Source organism: Lepisma saccharinum, chromosome 14 (genome assembly GCF_977018435.1).
Source record: "Lepisma saccharinum chromosome 14, izLepSacc3.1, whole genome shotgun sequence".
NCBI classification, from domain to species: Eukaryota; Metazoa; Arthropoda; class Insecta; order Zygentoma; family Lepismatidae; genus Lepisma; species Lepisma saccharinum.
Window position 1 is genome coordinate 28088020 of NC_139242.1, and position 21289 is coordinate 28109308.

The 21289-nt window shown below is 37.6% G+C and overlaps 1 protein-coding gene across 4 annotated transcripts in view; it reads left to right on the top strand.

Moving 5' to 3' along the window:
* LOC145998756 (segment polarity protein dishevelled homolog DVL-3-like) overlaps positions 1-21289 on the top strand; it is an 83088-nt gene that overhangs the window by 49161 nt on the left and 12638 nt on the right. For 2 of the 4 annotated variants that reach the window (XM_083135307.1, XM_083135309.1), the window contains 4 exons: positions 5692-5826; positions 10632-10799; positions 11459-11686; positions 15402-15665. In XM_083135307.1, the coding sequence (XP_082991433.1) occupies positions 5692-5826; positions 10632-10799; positions 11459-11686; positions 15402-15655 (785 nt within the window). In that variant the 3' untranslated portion in view covers positions 15656-15665. The remainder of the gene's footprint in view (positions 1-5691; positions 5827-10631; positions 10800-11458; positions 11687-15401; positions 15666-21289) is intronic. The other 2 variants (XM_083135308.1, XM_083135311.1) reach the window with 2 other exon arrangements.

Here is a 21289-nt window from a genome sequence, read left to right on the forward strand (position 1 = left end):
ATCGTCACATCAGCCACGGCACTACAGAAAAAGTATCTGGGGAAGTAAGAGTATTGGCAACCCAGCCAATATAACAATATCACGTGAAAAATGTATATTCATGGCAAAAGTTGGTCAACTTGGCCTGGAGCTACTGATGGCATGGCAATGGTCATGGAGGCGGATGCCCTATACTAGTTCACAGCAAAGTGAGTGCACCAAAGAGCCAGAACTGGTTCCAAGAGAGCTAAGTTGGCAACAGTGTTCCATAGCCATCGCAGAGAAAAAGAAACTCGCGGAAACTTTTCCTACGTGCCCTTAATCATCAGTACCAGCTTATACCTTTCCACAGTGAAGTCCACAAAAATGATGCACGGCACCTGTGCAAAATTCATATTTTTCATTATTTTTTGGAACAACGTTGTTGGGTGTAAGGGATGACCCTTTGAGAAGACACCCAAATATCAACCTCCCTTCCATGTTTTACACCCTAGAGGGGAATTTGCAGACTAGTGAGGCTCTGGTGTCTGGACTCGCAGTCAGCATAATCCTCTGTGGAGCTCATTTTGTGTCATCCCTATATGTTTGTGATTGTCCCTTCATCCATCTAGTCGTATCACCATTCATCCTCACCTTTGCCATTAGTCAAAAGTGGCAGAAAAGTGAGGTAAAATAAACTAAATCAATCAAGCAATCAACAACATAGTGCGGGGAGAAATTGATTCAATGTAAAAACTTAAACGTTAATTTTTTTTAAAGACTCTGAACTAAATTGTTTCAATTTCTATCAAATCAAAGTAGCATCGGCTTAGCCCTAATAAATATTTACATGCACATATAACAGAAACGTATGATGCACAACACATTAACATAGTACTTGTCTGTTATATATTTTTATTGATTTAATCTTCTATATATATATATAAAAATGGATGTATGTGTGTGGGTGTGTGTGGGTGTATATATATGTTTGTTCCAACATAACTCTCGAACGCCTGGAGCAATTTCAACCAAACTTTGTACACGTATCACTTGCAATCTGGTAAGAATATATTTGGGGTAAGACCCCCCCTGGCACCCCTAGGGGTGGGGTGGGAAGGGGTGACATGTAACAATAATCGAGAACCACCGATATTAAATTCCGCACCAACAGATATCCATGAGACTATGCAATCCTGCACAACGATAGTGTCTTGGGTTGTCTAACATTCAGGCTGTGTTGCGAATGGAATCCATCCATAGTTTTCGTGACACTCCCAATCGGTTCAACTTCAAGTTCATCACCTTTCGGCATGGGAGTTGAAAAGTAAAATGCCACAAATGACCTAGATTATTGTCGAATCCATAATTTCAGAGTCGCTAAGCTAATTTGTGACATTCGTTACATTTTACACTATAGTTAGAATTCCTGTCTAATCCAAGATTGGGATAATGGGTAATCAGCTAGTACAGCATAAAATCTGGGATTACTTTTGTATGAGTTTGTAAAAATTAATGTGAATCAAATGGTGCATTGATAAGGCTCATTAAAAATGTATCTATTTTCAAGCACCATTGAGCAATAAGCATACTCGGCACAAGGGATAGTGGGTGATTTATCCTTTACTGCATCAGAAAGTCATGTGTTTAATGTGTTGCAGGTTGAACAATGGCAAAAAAGGTTTTTGTTATGAAAACATATGAGAGTTTAGAAAAAGGTATTCTGTATTTCTACAAAACAGATAACATACATTTTAATGGCATAGGAGACAGTAAACACTTACAAAAATTGAAGAAAAGTTTGATATTTCGAGGTCATGACCTCATTTTCTCAGTAGGTAGAAAGTATATATATATATATATTATATATGCAAAGAACGAGGAAAGAGGTGAAGGATAATTTGCTCGGTCATGTATGAAGATGCTTGTAAAATGGATCAATTATATTTCAGTTGGTGTGGTGTTCTCTGGGAGAACAAGTCTGTGTTAATGAGCTTTGAACACGAGTATGCTCCCTCAATCAATTTCACAGACTCGTTGCATCAAATGTATGTTTCAATGTTTTAATTTTCAGTTTATGTGTTAATGCTTAGAGGCTTGTATATTTCTTTTGAAAGATAAACACGAAATGTGAAATGTAATGTTCATTTTTCATGTTTTGTGTGGTGCATTTTCCTACCATGTTTTGTCACGATAAGAGGGCCACTATTTATATTTTGAGCCTTGGCAACACTGATTGAAGTTAGGCGTGATTTGACATTTGCACGGAATCGTCTGGCATTATTGACCATAACGTACTTCAAATGTTTTGTCAATAGCTTGATTTGTGTTGTTTATGTTGCCTTGGAGATTGCGCGACAACAATAAAATGGAATTAACTCGTGAACATTTTCGTGCCATGATTTTTTACAATTTTCGACGTGGATTATCAAGACAAGAGTGCATCGATCAACTTACTTCCACATTTGGCGATGAAGCCCCATCCTTTGCCACTGTGAAACGCTGGTATTACGAATTTAATCGTGGCCGCCATTCGCTCACCGACGAGATTCGCGAAGGTCGTCCAAAATCAGTTGTTGTTCAAGAAAACATTGATGCTGTGCAAAACCTAATACTGCAAGATCGTCATGTGACATACTGTGAGATTGAGGCAACCATAGGCATTAGTTCCACCAGCATATATAAAATATTACATGATCATTTAGCTGTGAGAAAGGTATGTTCTCGTTGGATCCCACACAATTTGACAAAAACTTAAAAAGACGCTCGCGTCAATTGGTGCAAACAAATGCTCAATAAATACAATCGTGGTGCTTCAAAAGACGTATGTAAGATTGTAACAGGTGACGAATCATGGATATATGCATATGAGCCGGAACGTAAACAGCAGTCGACTGTGTGGGTGTTTCAAGATGAACCAAATCCAACAAAAGTTGTTCGCACTCCAAGCACATCGAAACAAATGGTCGCCTGTTTTTTTCGGGAAAACTGGTCATGTGGCAACTGTGCCTTTAGAGGAACGTAGAACTGTCAACTCTGAACGGTAAACAACAATTTGTTTGCCAGAGGTCTTCGGTCAAATACGGAAAACAAACAAACGCCGTCGGATCATTCTTCATCAAGACAATGCCAGCTGTCACACATCTCGTCTAACAACCGACTTTACGAACAGTCAAAAAATCGAATTGATGGGTCATTCGCCGTACAGTCCTGATTTGGCACCCAATGACTTCTTCTTGTTCCCGAATGTCAAGAATAAATTGCGTGGACAACGATTTTCGTCGGCGGAAGACGCCGTTGATGCGTTGAAAAACCATATTATGGAGGTGTCTCAAGAAGATTGGAAAAACTGCTTTGACAAATGGTTCGAACGAATGCAAAAGTGTATTGACCATAAAGGAGAATACTTCGAAAAACAATAAAGCAGTTTTCAATGCCAAATTCCTGTTTTTTCATTGTTAGGCTCAAAATATAAATAGTGACCCTCGTATGATGCGAAGGGAACTGTAAAATGTGAAATAAGCTGTTAAACGCAAAATTTAGATTTATTTGCCAACGCGACACTTTATGAAGTCTGAAATATCCTGAGAGTTATGCAAATCATGGAAAATTATTAATTATATTGTAAATATTTGAGAAGCAAAACTGCACTCCTTTACATAGGAATAAACTTAAAACTGACAACCAATTATATGTGGTGTTAGAAAGGAAAATGTTATTTTGTGTGTAATAAGTAGACCTCGGATTTTTAGGTTCTAAAAAAATGTACTTTTAGGTTCCTAAATAGGCTCTAAAAATCCTAAAATAGGTTGCAAAAAGTCTCAACTTTGTACAAAATTCCTGAAAAATACTGATTAGATACAATCGTTAAAAACAAAATTTCACAAGAACCGTAATAAACAAATATTAATTTTCTAAACTAATTTTCATTTCTTTACATAATTTCCAAAATATCTACAAATTATATAATATGCACTTGTGCTGTTCGAGAAAGTTACTTGTTGGTATGAAAAATGAATTACGTATGTATAATTTGCTGCACAATATCAGGGTGACTACTCACTTGGAATTCCTTGAATTCCAGGAATTATGCATGAATTATTTGCTATGGAAATTATTCATGAATTTTGGCAAGACATGAAAAAAATGTACAATCGGATGTTTTCTCTAGTCCCACTTTTTCTCCGTAGAATTGAAAAATTGCAACTTTTATTAATCCAAATCCCATTAAATTTATACGTGTTTATACATGCTCTGAGGACAGTTTCTCTCAGTTTAGCTTTTATTTTATTTTATTTTTTTAGGAAGAAAAAGAAAGCTACATGGAAAATATAACATTTTCTCAATCCATTAACTTTGTTAGTGTCTTTTGCAGAACAATCTATCTGACAGATGGAAGATTATTACAAAATAATATATCTTGAAGTTGATTAGGTAAATTTCTTGGTACATTGGAATCATACAAACCCCTTTACATTGTTAATATTTTTGTGTGTGGATGGGAGGGTGAGAGTCATTAATACGTAAGGTTGGAATAGAGAAAACATCTGCTTGTATCCTTGAATTTTTGGAAAGTTCGCCTTGAAAACCAGGAATTATCTTGAATTTTTTCATGATCCTTTTGACCACCATGAATCCTTTTGCGTTATCCACACTCAAACTCCACCTGTTGTCTGTGAGGATCATTTCATATGCTGAAAATTATCTTTCAACAGAAACATAGTCAGTAGTGCGATTGTAATCAAGGGGTACCAGGTTCGATACCTGGTGGAGGCACATATTGGTTCGGATACCACTTTAAACTGTAGGTCCAATCCCAATTAGCCTTACTGTGCATGAAGTGGAATTAAAACCCCCAAATCAATCAATCAATTAAAGCAAATTTGAATGCTGAAACATTACTTCGCAAGGCGTGAATGCCAAAAAGGACTAAACTGACGCGAGAGTGAGCAAGGCTGCATAGATCAGAAGTTTGCACTTGGGACTGTGCAGGCAGTAGAGACGATTGGGTGCCAAAACAGAATGGGGAGGAGGGGTGACAAAAAGTTTTACTTTCTCTTAGTAGGCAAGGCTTAGCATTAAAAGTCTATAGTCCGGGGGTAAAAAGTAGGGGGGAACTGTCCCCTTTCGCCACCCCTGTGTGCAGATAACAGTGCGTCAGACATTTTGTTTTGTTTAGAGCTTTGATAAACATCATGTACTTGGAGGGAGGGAAATCTTCAGGAAACATGTTTCAAACATGCCAGTAGTCATGGAATTATTTCGCCACCGAACCTAGTAAATACATCTGAGAGATATAAAAATTCTGTAAAACTTAAATAATATATAAAAGCCTAAAAAAGGGTTATTTTAGGCACTATAAAACTTCATCAGTTGTTTCGTTTTTTAATGAAATGCTGATATAACTTGTTATTTGTTATTTACCTGCAAAAGAAAAAAATAGGTTAAAAATCTAAAATCCGAGGTCTAGGAATAAGTGTAGTTTTCAAATCAAATTTAGGGTTATATTCACCATTTTAACACCGGAATAACATTTTATGTACTACTTTTGATCCTAAAATGTGATCATTTTTTTGTACTGAAATCTTTATCTTTTATTCAGCATAAATATGTGGCACTGTGTAATATTTCTAATTTTAATGAATTTTCAGTGCTGTGATTTTAACCATGTGCTCATTACTGCCATTTTAAGGTGCATTACATCCTCATTGATTTTTTGCATTTTTCTTTCAGGGCCTTTTGAAGAACTTCATCTTTCAGTGAACACCGAAATGCCTGTTGTCGTTAGAGCAATGGCAAGGCCAGATTCAGGGTTGGAAATAAGGGATCGGATGTGGCTAAAAATTACAATACCAAATGCATTTATTGGTAAGTCTGATTTCATTTTGAGGACTAACCTCATCATACTGCTATTTCTATGTTGACTTGATTTAATGTTTTTCTGCTGTATGGTACAGTGGGATCCGTGAGTATTACTGTGCAAATTGTCCATGACTATTTTCATTAATTTTTCTCTTACATCCTGTGTATTTTTTAAGCGATGGATTTTTATGTATGCTGGTGCAGAAGTTGTCAACGGCTTGTTTTGAGTTTTCTTTTTAATTATTGAATCTCTTATTAGGTCAAATAAAGTGCATGAACATGGTGTTGGACAATTTGCATGTTAATACTCATGGATCCCCACTGTACAGCATATCAGATGTGAACGTAAAAATCACATTCATTAAATAACTGATGAGAAGGATACATGTGTTGTGCCATTGGAAAGTTGGCTGGAACCCAGAATTTGCAATAACACATTCTAATTTTCATTTTGAAAGGTACATTTCCCTACAATGTTTGGGCACAAAATGATGCGAAGTGAACTGTAAAATGCAAAATAAACTCTTCAGCATTTTCTGCTGAATCATCCTGTGAGTTCTGCAAAATCATGGAAATTTTATTAATTCTGTAAAATCTTGAGAAGCAAAAATTGGCACATTTGCACAGGAATAAACATAATACTCTGTAATTGGGCATTAGCCTATTGTGGTCAATGAATAAATAAATAAATGTTACTGTAAATTGTTGCTGTTAAAGGTAAAGTGTTCCCCTGTGCATAGCACCACGCCATGAAGACGTATAGGGGGTGTGGGGGTAACGCCCCACACTTTCTTGATCCGGTCGTGAGTGGGGGTGATGTGATCAGCATCACGCCCCTAACCGCCTTTACCCCCCAGGGTTTCCCCCAGGTACCCATGTTATTCGACGCTGGGTGGGCGCCGGGGCCGCTTTCACCGTTAGAAAAGTTCCCGGATTTGAACCGGCCGGGGATCGAACCCGGGACCTTTAGCATGGTAGTCAGACACATTACCGACTGAGCCACCGCGGCTGTTAGATTTATAAATTTAAAAAAAGGGACTACAATTATGCTAATATTAATTAATATTTTACCGAATGTTTTGTTTTAATTATCAACTCATTCAAATACTCAGAACGAATGAGGACCTCAGTTCCAAAATGAATTTTTATTTTAATTCACTATACTTCATAATGTAGGAGGAACATAAATTGAGAGTATTTGAAAATAGGATCCTTAGGAAAATATTTGGACCTAAAAGGGATGAGGAGACAGGTGAGTGGAGAAGGTTACATAATTTAGAACTACATAATTTGTATTCATGTCCAGACATTATTAGAATAATTAAATCAAGAAGACTTAGGTGGGCAGGCCATGTGGCACGAATGGGAGAGGAAAGAGGAGTTTACAGGATTCTTGTTGGGAAACCTGATGGTAAGAGACCAGTAGGGAGGCCAAGACGAAGATGGAGGGACAACGTCGAGATGGACCTAAGGGAAATCGGTAGGGATGGAAAAGGGTATATAGATGTTGCTCAAGATAGGGACAGATGGAAGGCCTGTGTTGCTGCAGCCATGAACCTTCGGGTTTAAGAAGGCTAGAGAGTTAGTTAGTTAGTTAGTTATACTTCATAATGTAATAAAGACAAGCCCCTAGGCTATATCTTCTATCCTTGAATTCTACTGTTTTTATATTAGGGATGGGACTGATTAAACGGTATTCTATTGGTATTGGCCGATCTAGGCATATTGGTGTATCGGTTTATTGGTAAAATTACCAATTATTTTACCGATCCGATATATCAATAAATATCTGATAAATTCGTGCAAAATTCTGCCATTTTGTTGTAATTTTTATGGATAATCTCCATGCTCTACTTTCTAAAAAAGTAAATGTCTAAGTATGCAACTTCTTTTGCACTGTAGTCACCTTGAAACAATTTAAGGAGGTCAGTGAATCTTTCTGGTTCTTCAAGAACCATTTCTAATTTTATATCGGATAGGTAGAATATCTGTTATGGGTATCGGTAAAATTTATATCTATACTTTATCGGTGGCTGTGTTGGCTCAGTCGGTAACGAGTCTGACTACCATGCTCAATGTGTCTGGTTCGATCCCCGGCCGGTTCAGATCCAGGAACTTTTGTAACGTTGGAAGCGGCCCCCTGCGCCCACCCAGCATCGAATGACATGGGTACCTGGGGGAAACCCTGGGGGGTAAAGGCAGTCAGGGGCGTGATGCTGATCACATCACTTCCACTCACGGCCGGATCAAGAAAGTGTGGGGCGTTACCCCCACACCCCCTATACGCCTTCATGGCGTGGTGCTATGCACAGGGGAACACTTTAACTTTTTACCTTTTACTTTATCGGTATCGTCCAAAATTTTATATCAGCCCATCCCTAGTTTATATCAATTTCATATTTCATGTAAATTATAATGCATTATGTAAGTATCTCTTTATATTTTGTTTTCTCCGTGGTGGTTCAGATCTGAAACATTGAGTGTAAAGATATTATTTGTACATTGTAATATTTGAAATTGTGTGTTCATATAGACAATTCTTGTATTGGATAGTTATGTGTGACATTTTATGGTACTCGTTCAGTGGTACATGTATTATTATTTTAATATTTTTGTTTTTTGTAACTATTCTTTCTTTTGTGTACATTTACAATGTACTTTAACGTTGACATACGTACTTCATGTTTATCAGAAAATACGGAACACTGTAATTGATCATTCGCCTGTTGTGTTCAAATAAATAAATAAATAAATAAAAATAAAAATACATAAATATGCTATTGGAAAGGGAATGTTTATTTTGTGATTAGTACAGCTTTTAAAGGGCTCCCACATAGCCAAATGGTTAGTGTTCTCACCTTTAGTGTGAGTGGTCCCAGGTTCGATTCCTGTTTGGACCTCCCAAAATTTCGGCATTGGTCCAGCATCACGAGGACAACTGGGGCTACTTGAATAGAAGAAGCAGCGAGCTCCAGTCTCAAAAGCCAGATAACTTGATGCGTTGACCATACATTACCCAGTGGAAGAGTCTCCTCTGGCAGGCCTTGTTCCTTAGAGGAGCATGTGCATGGAATTTCTTTTTAGTACAGTATATTAATATTTTTAACACTGAAATACCAGTTTTTGTACGAAAAATCTTGATAATGTATTCACCATAAATGTGTGTCCCTAGTTATACACAATAATTCCTGTAAAAGGTGGAATTTTATACAGCCCAATTCTTATGGAATAAATATATCACTAAGACAGAAGAATGTCCTCTAGGTCAATAATGATTGATCAGAGAACACATGGCTTAGTGCAAACCACAGTTTCCCTGTCAACAAATACAATTATTGTATAAATGTAAATATGAAGACATCTTCATTTTTTTAAAATCCTTAGAAACAAATCAGACTATAAATCTGTATATAAGTAGCATTTGAAGCAGTTTTTACTTAATGTTTTGATATCATTGTTGCCTACCCAGCAGAGGAAAATATGAAAATTTATGCCCTGATAAAATTGTAGGTTTTTAGTTAAACATGGACAATATTTATTTCAAGTAAAGTTGAAGCATGTGGTTTTATTGAATAAAGTACCTTTAATATTGCAATCCTGTATTTTAATAAAAAGTCTTGTGTTATTTTCTCAGTACTCATTTTTTGCTTTTCTTAAAATTATAAAAGCAAAATTTATACACACTGTTCTTAGATTAAATTTTAAATATGTTTTTTTTTTTTCCAAGAGCAAAGCTCATGGTAAGCATGCAATAACTTTCCGAATATCATTTTGACCATTTAATCTTTTTTTATCAGTGTCAGTTTCTTGGTAAAATGTATTGATAAATTTGCTGATCTGACATTTATATAAGCAGCCTGCCAATTCATTGCAATATTCATCCATTTTGTTGTATAATTATTGCATCATGGCTTTGTGAAGTAACTCTTTAAATATGCAGTTTCTTTTCGTAAGGCAGAATCTATTGCAATCACCTTGTTACGTACATTAATTAATGAAATGAATTAATCCTTCAAGTGTACAATGGGATATGTGCAATTTTATATCAGATCAGTATAATATTGCTATCAATAAGTTTTATCTCTATTTGATTGTTAACAGCAATAATTTCATATTGGTTCATTCCTAACTTATAGTATTAGTATTGTATTAGAACTCTTCTCAGTATCGATGAAATTATTTTAATGGCACTGCTTGACCAAGAGAAAAACTGCTGGTGCTTTATCTAATTTTCAACCCTAAGCAAACAAAGGAGCGTGGTGGATGCAATCAGCTGCTTGCCATGTAATCCTGTGCTTGCATTATTCAACACACAGGGGGAGGGAGGAAGTTGAAAATATGGCAACACAGGCAAAAGTGACAGTGACAAAGAAGATTAAACAAATGACTATCTTTTCTTGGTACAGTGGAACCTCGATTTTATGTTTTTCAGGGGACCAAGCTGGAAAACTTAAAATGCTGGAAAAAGTAAAATCGAGGTAAATTTTTATAGCATATTGCTTCGTTGGGACCATGAAGATTGAATGTATAATGCGAGAAAATGTAAAACCGGGAATGCAAAATCAGGGTTCCACTGTATTGATGTACATGTTTATGTGCACAAAATATGTGAAGTTGCCATTGTAGTGAGGCCTAGAGATGGTCTTGTGTGTTGGGAACCGATGCAAAATATCAGGGTTCCATGATCCTGGTCGAATCACAGTTTCCCTCCAATTTTTCATTAATCTGTTTCAGTTCTCGTATCTGTCAATGTGCAGTTGTTAAATTGTTAAAATTGTACTTAAGAATTTCTGTTTTACTCTACAACACAGGTGCTGACATTGTGGATTGGCTCTACACACACGTGGAAGGTTTCGGGGATAGAAGAGACGCTCGAAAATATGCGTCTCTCATGCTGAAAGCTGGCTTCATACGTCATACTGTTAATAAAATTACTTTCTCAGAACAGTGTTACTATGTCTTTGGTGATCTTTGTGGCAGTGAGTATTACTTCTAATATTTTGTAACAAAATTTTGTATTTACGTATTTTTTATATCAGTTAACATTGTGAACAGTGTGTTAGAAACTGCATGTAAGACTATATGGTATTTTCTAATTTAAATGAGAAAGCTTAGGGACAATAAGTTGTAACTTTGCTAAGTTAATTTGTTATCTTCTTTCAAAGTACATTTTTGATGCTGCTGTTTGGTGTGCTGTGCTTTTTTTTAATTGTTCGTTTTACATTATTTTCTGCAATGGAGATTTTAAAAGATTGGAATTATATAATTACAAACATTTTGTATAAATTCTTATATTTTGTAGCAATAAAGCAACAATAGTAAATGTGTTAAAAATGTAATACTTATTGGAGTGCATATAATTTCAATCAATTTGGCACACCCAAAAGTGTAAATTACAAGCATTGTTAATGGGATAGTGGGTTGTTACCGTGTAATGAAGGGGTCCCACATTCGAAGGGAGGAACATCATGGTTCAGATCCCACTTTAAACCGTAGGTCCAGTCTCGATTAGCATTTTGTCCATAAAGTGGTCTTAAGAAACTCAATCAATCAACTCAATTGTCAAAATTGTACTTTGTATGTTATCTTCTAATGCTTAAACTTGTTACATATGTATTTTTATTTCCTTCTCTTCTAGATTTGTCAGTTTTAAAAATCAGTGAGGACACAGTATCGGAGGCAGACAGGGATACCGTTGGCCCTCTTCCTCCTCCCAATGCACCTTCTCCGTGGGGTGGTTCTCAGATGCCCTACTCGGGCACATTTCTGCCACATTCTGGGGGATATGCACCAATGCCATTTAATTATACAAATGAGCCTACCATTTATGGCTACAATAGGGAGGAAAGTGTGCACAGTGGATCTGGTAAGTACATTTAATGGAGGAACTAGAAACTAAACCATTGTTTTTCATATTCATCCATGCAAACCAGGTGCAATGGTTGAGTCTTTTGGGAGTTACCCAAATTTCCAGTCTAACAATGTTCTGGAGTCTGTACACACGGCCAGTATAATCCTGTGTGGGATTTGTATTGTGCATGTGTGGGATTGTCTTCTCGTCAATTCATCTTATCACCACTCATCCCCATTTTTGCAGTTAGCCAATGTGAAGTTCAATAAGACAAATCAATCAATTAATCTATCCATGCTAACTTTTTTGATTTTTACCCTCAACTATAACATAACATTACTCCTATTTCATGATATGAATTAGGAATGGGACAGATTATGTGGTACTGTATCGGTATTTTTTCTCCCTATCTTTATTAGGTGGTCTCCACAACATTTTTCCATGGCTATACTTTTTTAAAATGACTTTACTAAATTCACCAATAATGAAATTGGTTACTTAGTTTTCAAGCCTACCAAAGTTTAGAGCCATGGTGTGAAGGTGTTAACTGTCTTTCATTTTTAGCGTTATTGCAATTAGGGCTGGTTTCAGATATATGTTTAACTGATGACATGAGACACAGAGAGTATGTCCTATTTATTTTCAATTGTTACAGGAAAGTTTTACATGGTTTTCCATATTTTCACAATATTGTTATGCCTTGCAATTATGTGTACAGAATATGTATTGGGTGCACCAAGATTGTATACAATATTTTGTTGTTACAAATGCATTACGTGAGCCATTGTAAGTGGCATGAAACAGTTGTCCAGGCATTGGCTTTATTTAAAATTTAGTGCAAGTACATTTGCAACACATTTGGCTAGGCAATTTCTAAGAAGTGTGCTGTAGATCACTTCGTGACATGTTAACTAGCATGCGTTCACACTTTGCTACTTATTGTGTCACATTCCAAGGCTCTCATGCACATACATTTAACCTTTTGGGACCCAAGCATCTCGATCGAGATACCCAAATGTAACCCTCAAGCATCTCGATCGAGATGCTGTGTCAAGGTCGTAGTTTTTACGTTATAACTTTTCTATTTTTGGCTAGAATTTTGATTTTTTTTATATTGTTCCTAACACATGTATTTAACAGAAATGTTTTTTTGCATTTTTTTGTCTTCATGAAAATGGAGGGGAAAAGGTGGGAAAAGGGACTTCTCTTTTGCGTCTCTTTTCAAGGTCAAATTCACTCCCTCCTGTTAACTGCATTCGAAGGAAGCTTGTTTATCAGTATCCGATGTCAAAATGAAAGTTTTCCGTGAGGGCGCAAGCAGGGTGTGGGGGTGGGTGGAGGGGGAAGACTGGTTGTTGAATCTGCGTTGTGAATATGGAATTTCGAAGCGCGCTGAAGGAAACCTTTGTTTTTTTAGCACAAGTGTCCACAAGTTGCAACAGGGGTTACCCTGCATTGTCTAAAAATAGAATTTCAAGCAGCTGCAAGAATCGGCGCTGAATCTGTGATTCATTCTGTGTACAATGGTATATCTTTCATATCTCGGCATTTAGTTTCTGAGCTGTAGTCAATTCAATGTAACTCTGCATTTCGCTCAATTCCGAAGCTTGAGACAGTGGCGTACAAGCCTTTCGTTTCAGGGGTACAACTCGCGTTACATTGGTCATATGGCAATGATGCAAATATTTTTCTGTTTCTTACATGCCAGCGATAATTTCTATGTGCATTTTGAACTTTTCATATCCTTTTTTCAGGGGGGCAGGGGGGGAAACCCCATTTTTTTAAAAAAGAGTATTTTCAGGGGATTTCCCCCCTTTCCCCCGCCATATATATGCCAAATGTGCATAAATTATATATCGTTAGAATCTGTGATTCATTCTGCATACAACGGTATATCGTTCATATCTCCATGGCAAATAGTCTCTGAACTAAAGTCATTTCAAGGTACCGCTGCATTTTGAAGCTTGAATCAGTGGCGTGTCGACCATTCCTTTTGGGGGTACAACTCAAGTTACATTGGTCATATGATAATAATGCAAATATTTTTGTGTTCCTTACATGTCAGCGATCATTTCCATGTGCATGTCGACACTGTCATGTACTTTTTTCTTGAGGTGAGGGTGGGGGGACCAAATTTTTTTTCCCGAAATTTTGGAATTTTGAGAGTTAGCCCCCTCCCCCCTGCCACATATATGCCGAATTTGCTTAAATTTTATATAGTCTGAATCTCCGGTTCATTCCGCGTACAACGGTATATCACTTATCTCTCTAGGGCAATTAGCCTCCGATCTACACTGATTTAATTGAAACTGCATTTTGCTCAAAATCGGCTTGGCCATCAAGGGGGTTACATGTGAAAATGGCCTTGGGCACCAAAAGGTTAAGGTACCTGCCTTTAATAAAGAGTCCAGTAGTGATAATGTTGGAATCCTCACCATCCACTGAACTTTCCCACAGTAACCACTGTGTATTTACACCTGCTGTCAAAACTGTGACAAAAATGTGTGTGTTGGTAAAGTATGCAAGCATTTTAATGCATGTTAATTTTTTATTTCATTTTTAATAGAGGGTAGTAGTGTGTAAAATGAGTCACCTAACCTGATTACTTATGCTACCATGGCAAAATATGTTGGATGTAATTGTGATCACCCAGTACATATGTGTGTGGAGTATGTTAGCCATGTATATATGTAGGTAAACACCTCAATTTTTAGTTTGTGTTTAACCCTTATGGATGTGTGTGTGTGTGTGTGTAGCTTTATCATAAGTTTCGTGACTAAAATGTCGTTTTAAAAATGGTCAGCCATTTTCATTTCTCTTCTGTCGTTCTGAGGGCTCTATGCACAGTTGAATATCCCCACCCAGCTGTCTGTGACATATTTATTTGTATGTTTAAATTCCATTTATTTACTGTGTGAATCTTTACTTTCCAACAATATTTGGACTGTTCATTACTAGAGGCATGCAAATTTCGTTTTTGACAAAAACACAAAATATGTAATGTTCATTTTTCATGTTTCTGAAAGGTGTGAGGTGCATTTTCCTACCCTGTTTTGTCACGAAATAATGTGAAATAAACTGCAAAATGCAAAATATACCTTTAAACACGAAATTTACCATTTATAGTATACCGACGTGACACTTTCTGAAGTCTGAAGTATCCTGTGAGTAATGCAATTCACGGAAAATTGATTAATTCTGTTGTAAATATTTGAGAAGCAAAAATGAATCCCTTTACTCAAGAATAGACTTAATACTCTGGTAACTACATAAATGAGCTATTAGAAGGGATAAGTTTATTTTGTGTAATAAGTGTAGGTTTTTAAATCAAATTTAGGATTATATTCACAATTTTAAAACCAAATAGATCATCTTATATAGCACTTTTGATGTGATCATTCACCGCTATAACACCAAAATTTTATTTTATTTACTGCTTTTGAATCTGAAATCAACTCAGTTTTTGTACCGAAATTTTGCTTTTTTATTTACCAAAAATATGTGCCTATCATTACATATGTATGTTTCTCACCTTTCCATCGTAATTTTGTGCAGTTATTTGGTTTATTTTCTCTATTTTTCTTTAAAGTGTGTGTGCTTTTTGAATTGGATACAGTACTGTCCCTGATGTATGTGGTGTTTGAACAGTTTTTCTCCCAATGTGTTGCATTATTTGTTGGTTTGCTGGGTTGTTGCAACACCTCATTAAGAGGAAATTTCCCTTCCGTAGGTGGCAGTAGTAATGGTTCAGAACACCAGAAGGAAGCTCCTGAAGTGAAGGTCGGAAGTCCTGCTGGTAGTGCTAGTGAAAGTGAGGCTGGCTCCCGTCACAGTAGCAGACGCTCCCGCTCAAGCGGCTCAGAACAAAGTGCCTCCACAGCACAGCACCCACTTCAGCAAGTGCCGCAGGACCTTTCTGGTAGTAGGCAGTCCTTCCGGATGGCCATGGGCAATCCATGCGAATTTTTTGTTGATGTGATGTGAACTCACGTTGGTTAGTTGTTTTATTGTGTCCCCTATTTGTTTGTAGGTATTATTTTTGTTTTAGGCTAACCTGTATATTTTGTTCACTTTTATTTTTTGTTGTAGTGAAATTTCTATTTTGCGTTCAGTTCATAACAGTGTCATTTTCTTATAATTTTATGATTTGCCTTATACTTAATTCTTTGTTCATTTTTTCCAGTTCAAAACCTATCATTTCATTACTAAATGTGATATTTTCTCCATAAATATTGGCATTTATTTGGGCATTGTTAGAATGGAAATTAAACAATATTAAACTGAATTTTTTCAAAATGAAAGTAAAGGAAGATCTATATATTTCTGATTCAGTTGAACTAGAAATGAGACCGAAACACAAGTATCAAAATCATATCTCCCAGTAGAGAATTTTACTGATTTCATTTTAATCAGATGGCAGATGAGGCCTACTCTGCTATTCACATGCATATTCCATCCTATATAATCCATTATTATTTGAAGGGTGTGTGCTCCTGTTTTTGAAACCATAGTTCCATTGGATTTCCAGCTTTATGTACAGGGTTATTGCATGAAAGTGCAGTGTTCAAGTGTGGTGTTGTTTTGGAATGTGTGTCCCATTTTTGTGTATACATTTTATACAGCATGCTATGGCCTGAGAAATAAACTACATACTCGGCAAGTGTATCCTGCACTAATATTGTTAGGTAACATTTTATGTTTTTTCATAAGTTTGTTACTTGATGTATCTATTTTTAATAATCAGGCTGTATAAGGACATGTATACAGGGTATACCAGAAGTGATATCACAAACTGAAATGGTGAAAAGAACATGATATTAAAAGAGAACAGTCTCAGGGCTAGTCATCTGCAATATAATTGTGAATGTATGGTTACAGTCCACCACTGACTTTAATGTTTGTACACATTGTATACTTTTCACATGTGAGGTGTCATAGTCCTAGTTAGTAACAAATAGTGTTGGGCTATATATCATCCAGACGATATACCATGATATAAATGATATATTGTCATGATATTTGGTGATACAGGAAAACCTTGTTAATACGATATTGGTTAATACGAAGTACCCTTTAATCCGAAGTTCTTCCCATTCCCCAGCCGATAAGATAGGATTTATAATGTATTTCAGTACGGATAAATCGAAATACGGATAATTTTTAATACGAAGTTGTTTACAAGACCCTTCCTAAAAACTGGTTTCGCTTAATTCAAAGTAGACACCTGCGTAAGTCGACAAGAGAAGATCGAATGTGGAGAGAGCTTGGACGTTATTTTAACTTGACATGTTTCCTTGTCCTAAGAGCTGCTGACAACTCGAGGGAAGTAGCCCGAAATGCCCGCTGGACATTCTTTGTCAATGTGCATGGGAGCTCAAGCTCTTTCCCCGTTGAATGTGCCACCTTGGAAATATTCACCAGTGCTAGATGAGAAATGCGAGATAAGATCGCACGAATGTTCCAAAATACAAGATGCGTGGCGCCTGCAAGTCTCACCCATCTGTCTAGCTCTGAGCTCGAGATACAGCAATTTCCCGTGAGCGAGCAACTTTTGACCTGGTAACCGACAACTTCCGGTAACCACTTTCATTAAAAGCATGTTCTTTGTGCCCTGTAGAACTTCATTAAAAAAAGGGAAACTGTTACAGATAATCAAAAAGGGAAACTGTTACAGATAATCAAAGCCGCATAGGCCAACTAAAGATCGTCAACCCGCTTAATGCATTGTCATCTAGGTTTCCCGCAAAAGTTGACATCGATCTTACGTGTGTTGCAACTCCAATTTCCCGTTTCATACGTTTCCCAACTGTGCCGGTCATAAAATTTGCCAAAACAGTGTTTTGTTGTCTGCGTGACTTCTCCCTTTTTGCTATCAGCAAACAGGGGGGGGGGAGTCCGTTGCTAATTGTTTCAGCCACAATTTTGTTGCTCGTGTGCGCACACTGGCTCCTTTCCTTTGGCGTCTAAAAAAAAGCAAACAGTTCTGAATACCTTCTTCAAAACTAACAAAAACCGCATGATAAGTAAAAGAAAAGTGACCCCCTTCCTTCTCCTACAACAGCTCATTATCCGCCACTGGTGTGCATGGTAATGCGATAATTGCAGAATTCAGGTCCCTCTTTCTTGTTTGAATGCAGCTGTCTAGATACGAAATATTGCCCGTATTACTGTCTGTTGCATGGTAAAAGGTAATACAAGGATCATTTCTTTTTCACACTACTGATAAAAGTTCGATCTTTGGACAACTGCGTTATCTTTAAAATGCCCATGATTTCCCTTCTGCCACCTGCTGCTCTAACTTCCAGCCGGTCTCATTGTGTTTATGCTGCAGCTGGCGCCAGTGTTTAGTATAGCGTCTGGAAAGCTCTGGCTTGCGAGTGATTATCGAGTGCGGCACGTATCCTAGGATACACATTCCGTGCAAACAGATCGCAAGTTGTGTGTTTACTTTTTCAGAGTGGATTACAATGCAAGTTGAGAAAGAGTTTGAACTGATCCCTGCAAAGGGTGAGGGGGGGGGGGATTATGAAGTTAACTGAAGCAAAGAATACGTGACTATTTTAGGATGTCTTTTTAACAGCCGAACCAGAACGAAATTTAGTCCCGATTTTTTGTTTTTTTTTGCCAGGGAAAGGTTGTGTTCTCTCCCAACAGAATCTTCTCTTACCAGTTAATCCTATAACGGACATAAAATCCAATATTCATTCTGTCCAATTATGGCCGCGGTGGCTCAGTCGGTAACGTGTCTGACTACCATGCTAAACGTCCCGGGTTCGATCCCCGGCAGGTTCAAATCCGGGAACTTTTCTAACGATGGAAGCGGCCCCGGCGCCCACCCAGCGTCGAATAACATGGGTACCTGGGGGAAACCCTGGGGGGTATAGGCCGTCAGGGGCATGATGCTGATCACATCACCCCACTCACGACCGGATCAAGAAAGTGTGGGGCGTTACCCCCACACCCCCTATACGCCTTCATGGTGTGGTGCTATGCACAGGGGAACACTTTACCTTTTTTTTTTTTTTTACCTTTTATCTCCTGTCTCTTGCTTGCGCCAGTGACTACCGTCAAGATTCTTCCGAGTTTCACTTCTTGCAGTAAACGAGATTGTTTTCCTTTCCCTAGGTCTCCGTGCAAACGGGTTTCTTATGAACTAAAATTGTAAGAATTTCGTGGAAGAGCAACGACTTTGCACAATTAAAAGAAATTACCGTTTGTTAAAAGACTTTTTGCCACAACATGCATCCCGTGCATAACCGGTTGGATAACTAGGCAGGGTAAATGGTGTTAACCGTCTCCTTGGAATCTTTGTGTCCGCGTTAAGCTCCGTGTTCTCATTTTGTGTAACATTTTTTTCACTTTCTTTAAAACGTACAATATTATTATATAGTACATATAAAGCTTATTTTCTGAGCTACCACCAAGTATAAAACATCCTTTGTGGCGGGAATTTATACTCTACTTTATTTACACCTGAAAACAGGCGCCATCTTGAAAAGTTTGGATAACTCGAAGTCGTTTAATATGAAGTTGACATTTTTTAGTCCCTTGAACTTCGTATTAACGAGGTTTTCCTGTATATATCATGTTGGTGATATATTGTCACAATATTTTAGGGATATGTATCACGATATCAAATTTCTGATACCTTCCATCCTAGTAACATTCATTCATTGTTTTCTGCCCAGAGGCAGGTCCTTCCTTGCAACCTCCATGCTGTTTGTTCTTCAGCTCTTCACTTTGTAGCAGTGTATGAACCATTTATTTTGATGTCGTCAATCATTTGGAATCTTCTTCTTCCCCAGATTGTCTTTCCCTTGACCATTCCTTCAATAGCATCCCTTAGAATACGGTTTCTTCTCATCCAGTTGCCCAACCAATTTCTTTTTCTCTTCATGATTATCTCCAGCATTGATCTCTTTTCCCCAACTCTTTCTAGCACTGTTTCACTTCTCACTTTTTCTGTCCATTTCACCCGTTCCGTTCATCTCCATAGCCACATTTTCAGAGCTTTCAGTCTCTTTTTCTCACTTGTTCTCAGTGTCCATGTTTTCACACCATATAGAGCTACACTCCACACAAAGCATTTCATTAGTCTTTTCCTCAGTTCTTTGTTCATAGATCCACAGAAAATATTTTTCTTTACATTAAATAAAGGCTTCCTTCAGCATTGCTATTCTTACTTTTATTTCTGGGCTGCATTTCATATCACTGCTTATAATGCATCCAAGATATTTATAGCTGTCTACTTGATCGATTCTCTTACCTCTGATACTCACATTTGCCTTCCTCTGCTTTCTTCTTATCACCTTTGCTTTTGTTTTATACACATTTATTTTCATCCCGAACTGTTCACAGTGGGTATTCATTTCTGCTAGCATGGCATTTATGTTTTTTTCATTTTCTGCAAACGGTGCCATGTCATCTGCAAATCTTATACAATATATTTTCCTTCCTAATGCTGCTACTCCCATGCTCTGGAAGCAGTTTTTGACAATTTCGGTGTTATAAATAGGTGTTGAATAATGTAGGGGAAAGGCAGCAGCCTTGTCATATGCCTCTTCCAATCTCACTTTCCTGGCTCATTTCTTCTATTTTGACTTTTACACTTTGCTTCATACGAGGGTAAGTCAAAAATTATCTACACTTTTCACCATAACTTTCTTAAGGTTGGCCACACTGTCCACAGCTTGTGCATGCTGATAAGTGGTACTCTTGTGGTTACGTGGCCGAGGTTTCATATTATTCACTCCATTTTTCTTTCTTTTATAAACATGGCCGTGCTGCTGGTAATGCGCGCCAAGGGAAAACAGAGATCAGTGATCTGAAGCTTGTCGTGGACGATTTCGCACACAGAACCATGACTAACAGTGGCGTGCCCACAATTTTCGAAAGGGGAGGTGGTTATGTACACTTTTTTTAGTAGTCTGTTTCCATCTTACCCTGCCATTGATGTTCTTTTTGTTAAGAATACTGGGCCCAAGGGGGAGGGGTTATAACCCCAACCAATCCATCCCCCCTCAGGCATGCCACTGATGACGAATTTGCAGAGAGCATGCCACCTCATCAGCTGCCACCCTGTGACCCATCTGTTCATCAGAATCATCTCTTGAGCTTGTTGAATCTTCCATCACCCCATCAGTGATGGAGGTTGATGGGCATCCTGCTCCCGCTTATCCTGCCATTTTTAAACCTCTCGATCCACTCGTTTACACTTCTACGGAGGAGAACACTGTTTCCTGTATTGTACTGAAAGCCTAAGGTGAAAAACAGCCCATGACACACCTTCAGAGCAGAGAAACTGATCATTGTTCTCTGTTCTGCATTGGTGTACACTGCCAGCAGAGCGGTCATGTTTACTCGGTTACAAAAGAAAGAAAAATAAAGTGATTAATATAAAATCTCGGCCATGTTACCACAAGACTACCACTTATCAACATGCGAGAGCTGTGGACAGTGTGGCCAACTTAAAGAAAGTTATGGTGAAAAGTGTAGATAATTTTTGACTTACCCTCGTATATAGGTTGCAGATAAGCCTCCTTTCCTTCCAATCTACACCAATATTCTTCAGGATCCCTGAGAACTTGGTCCAATTCACTCTTATCAAAGGCTTTCTCC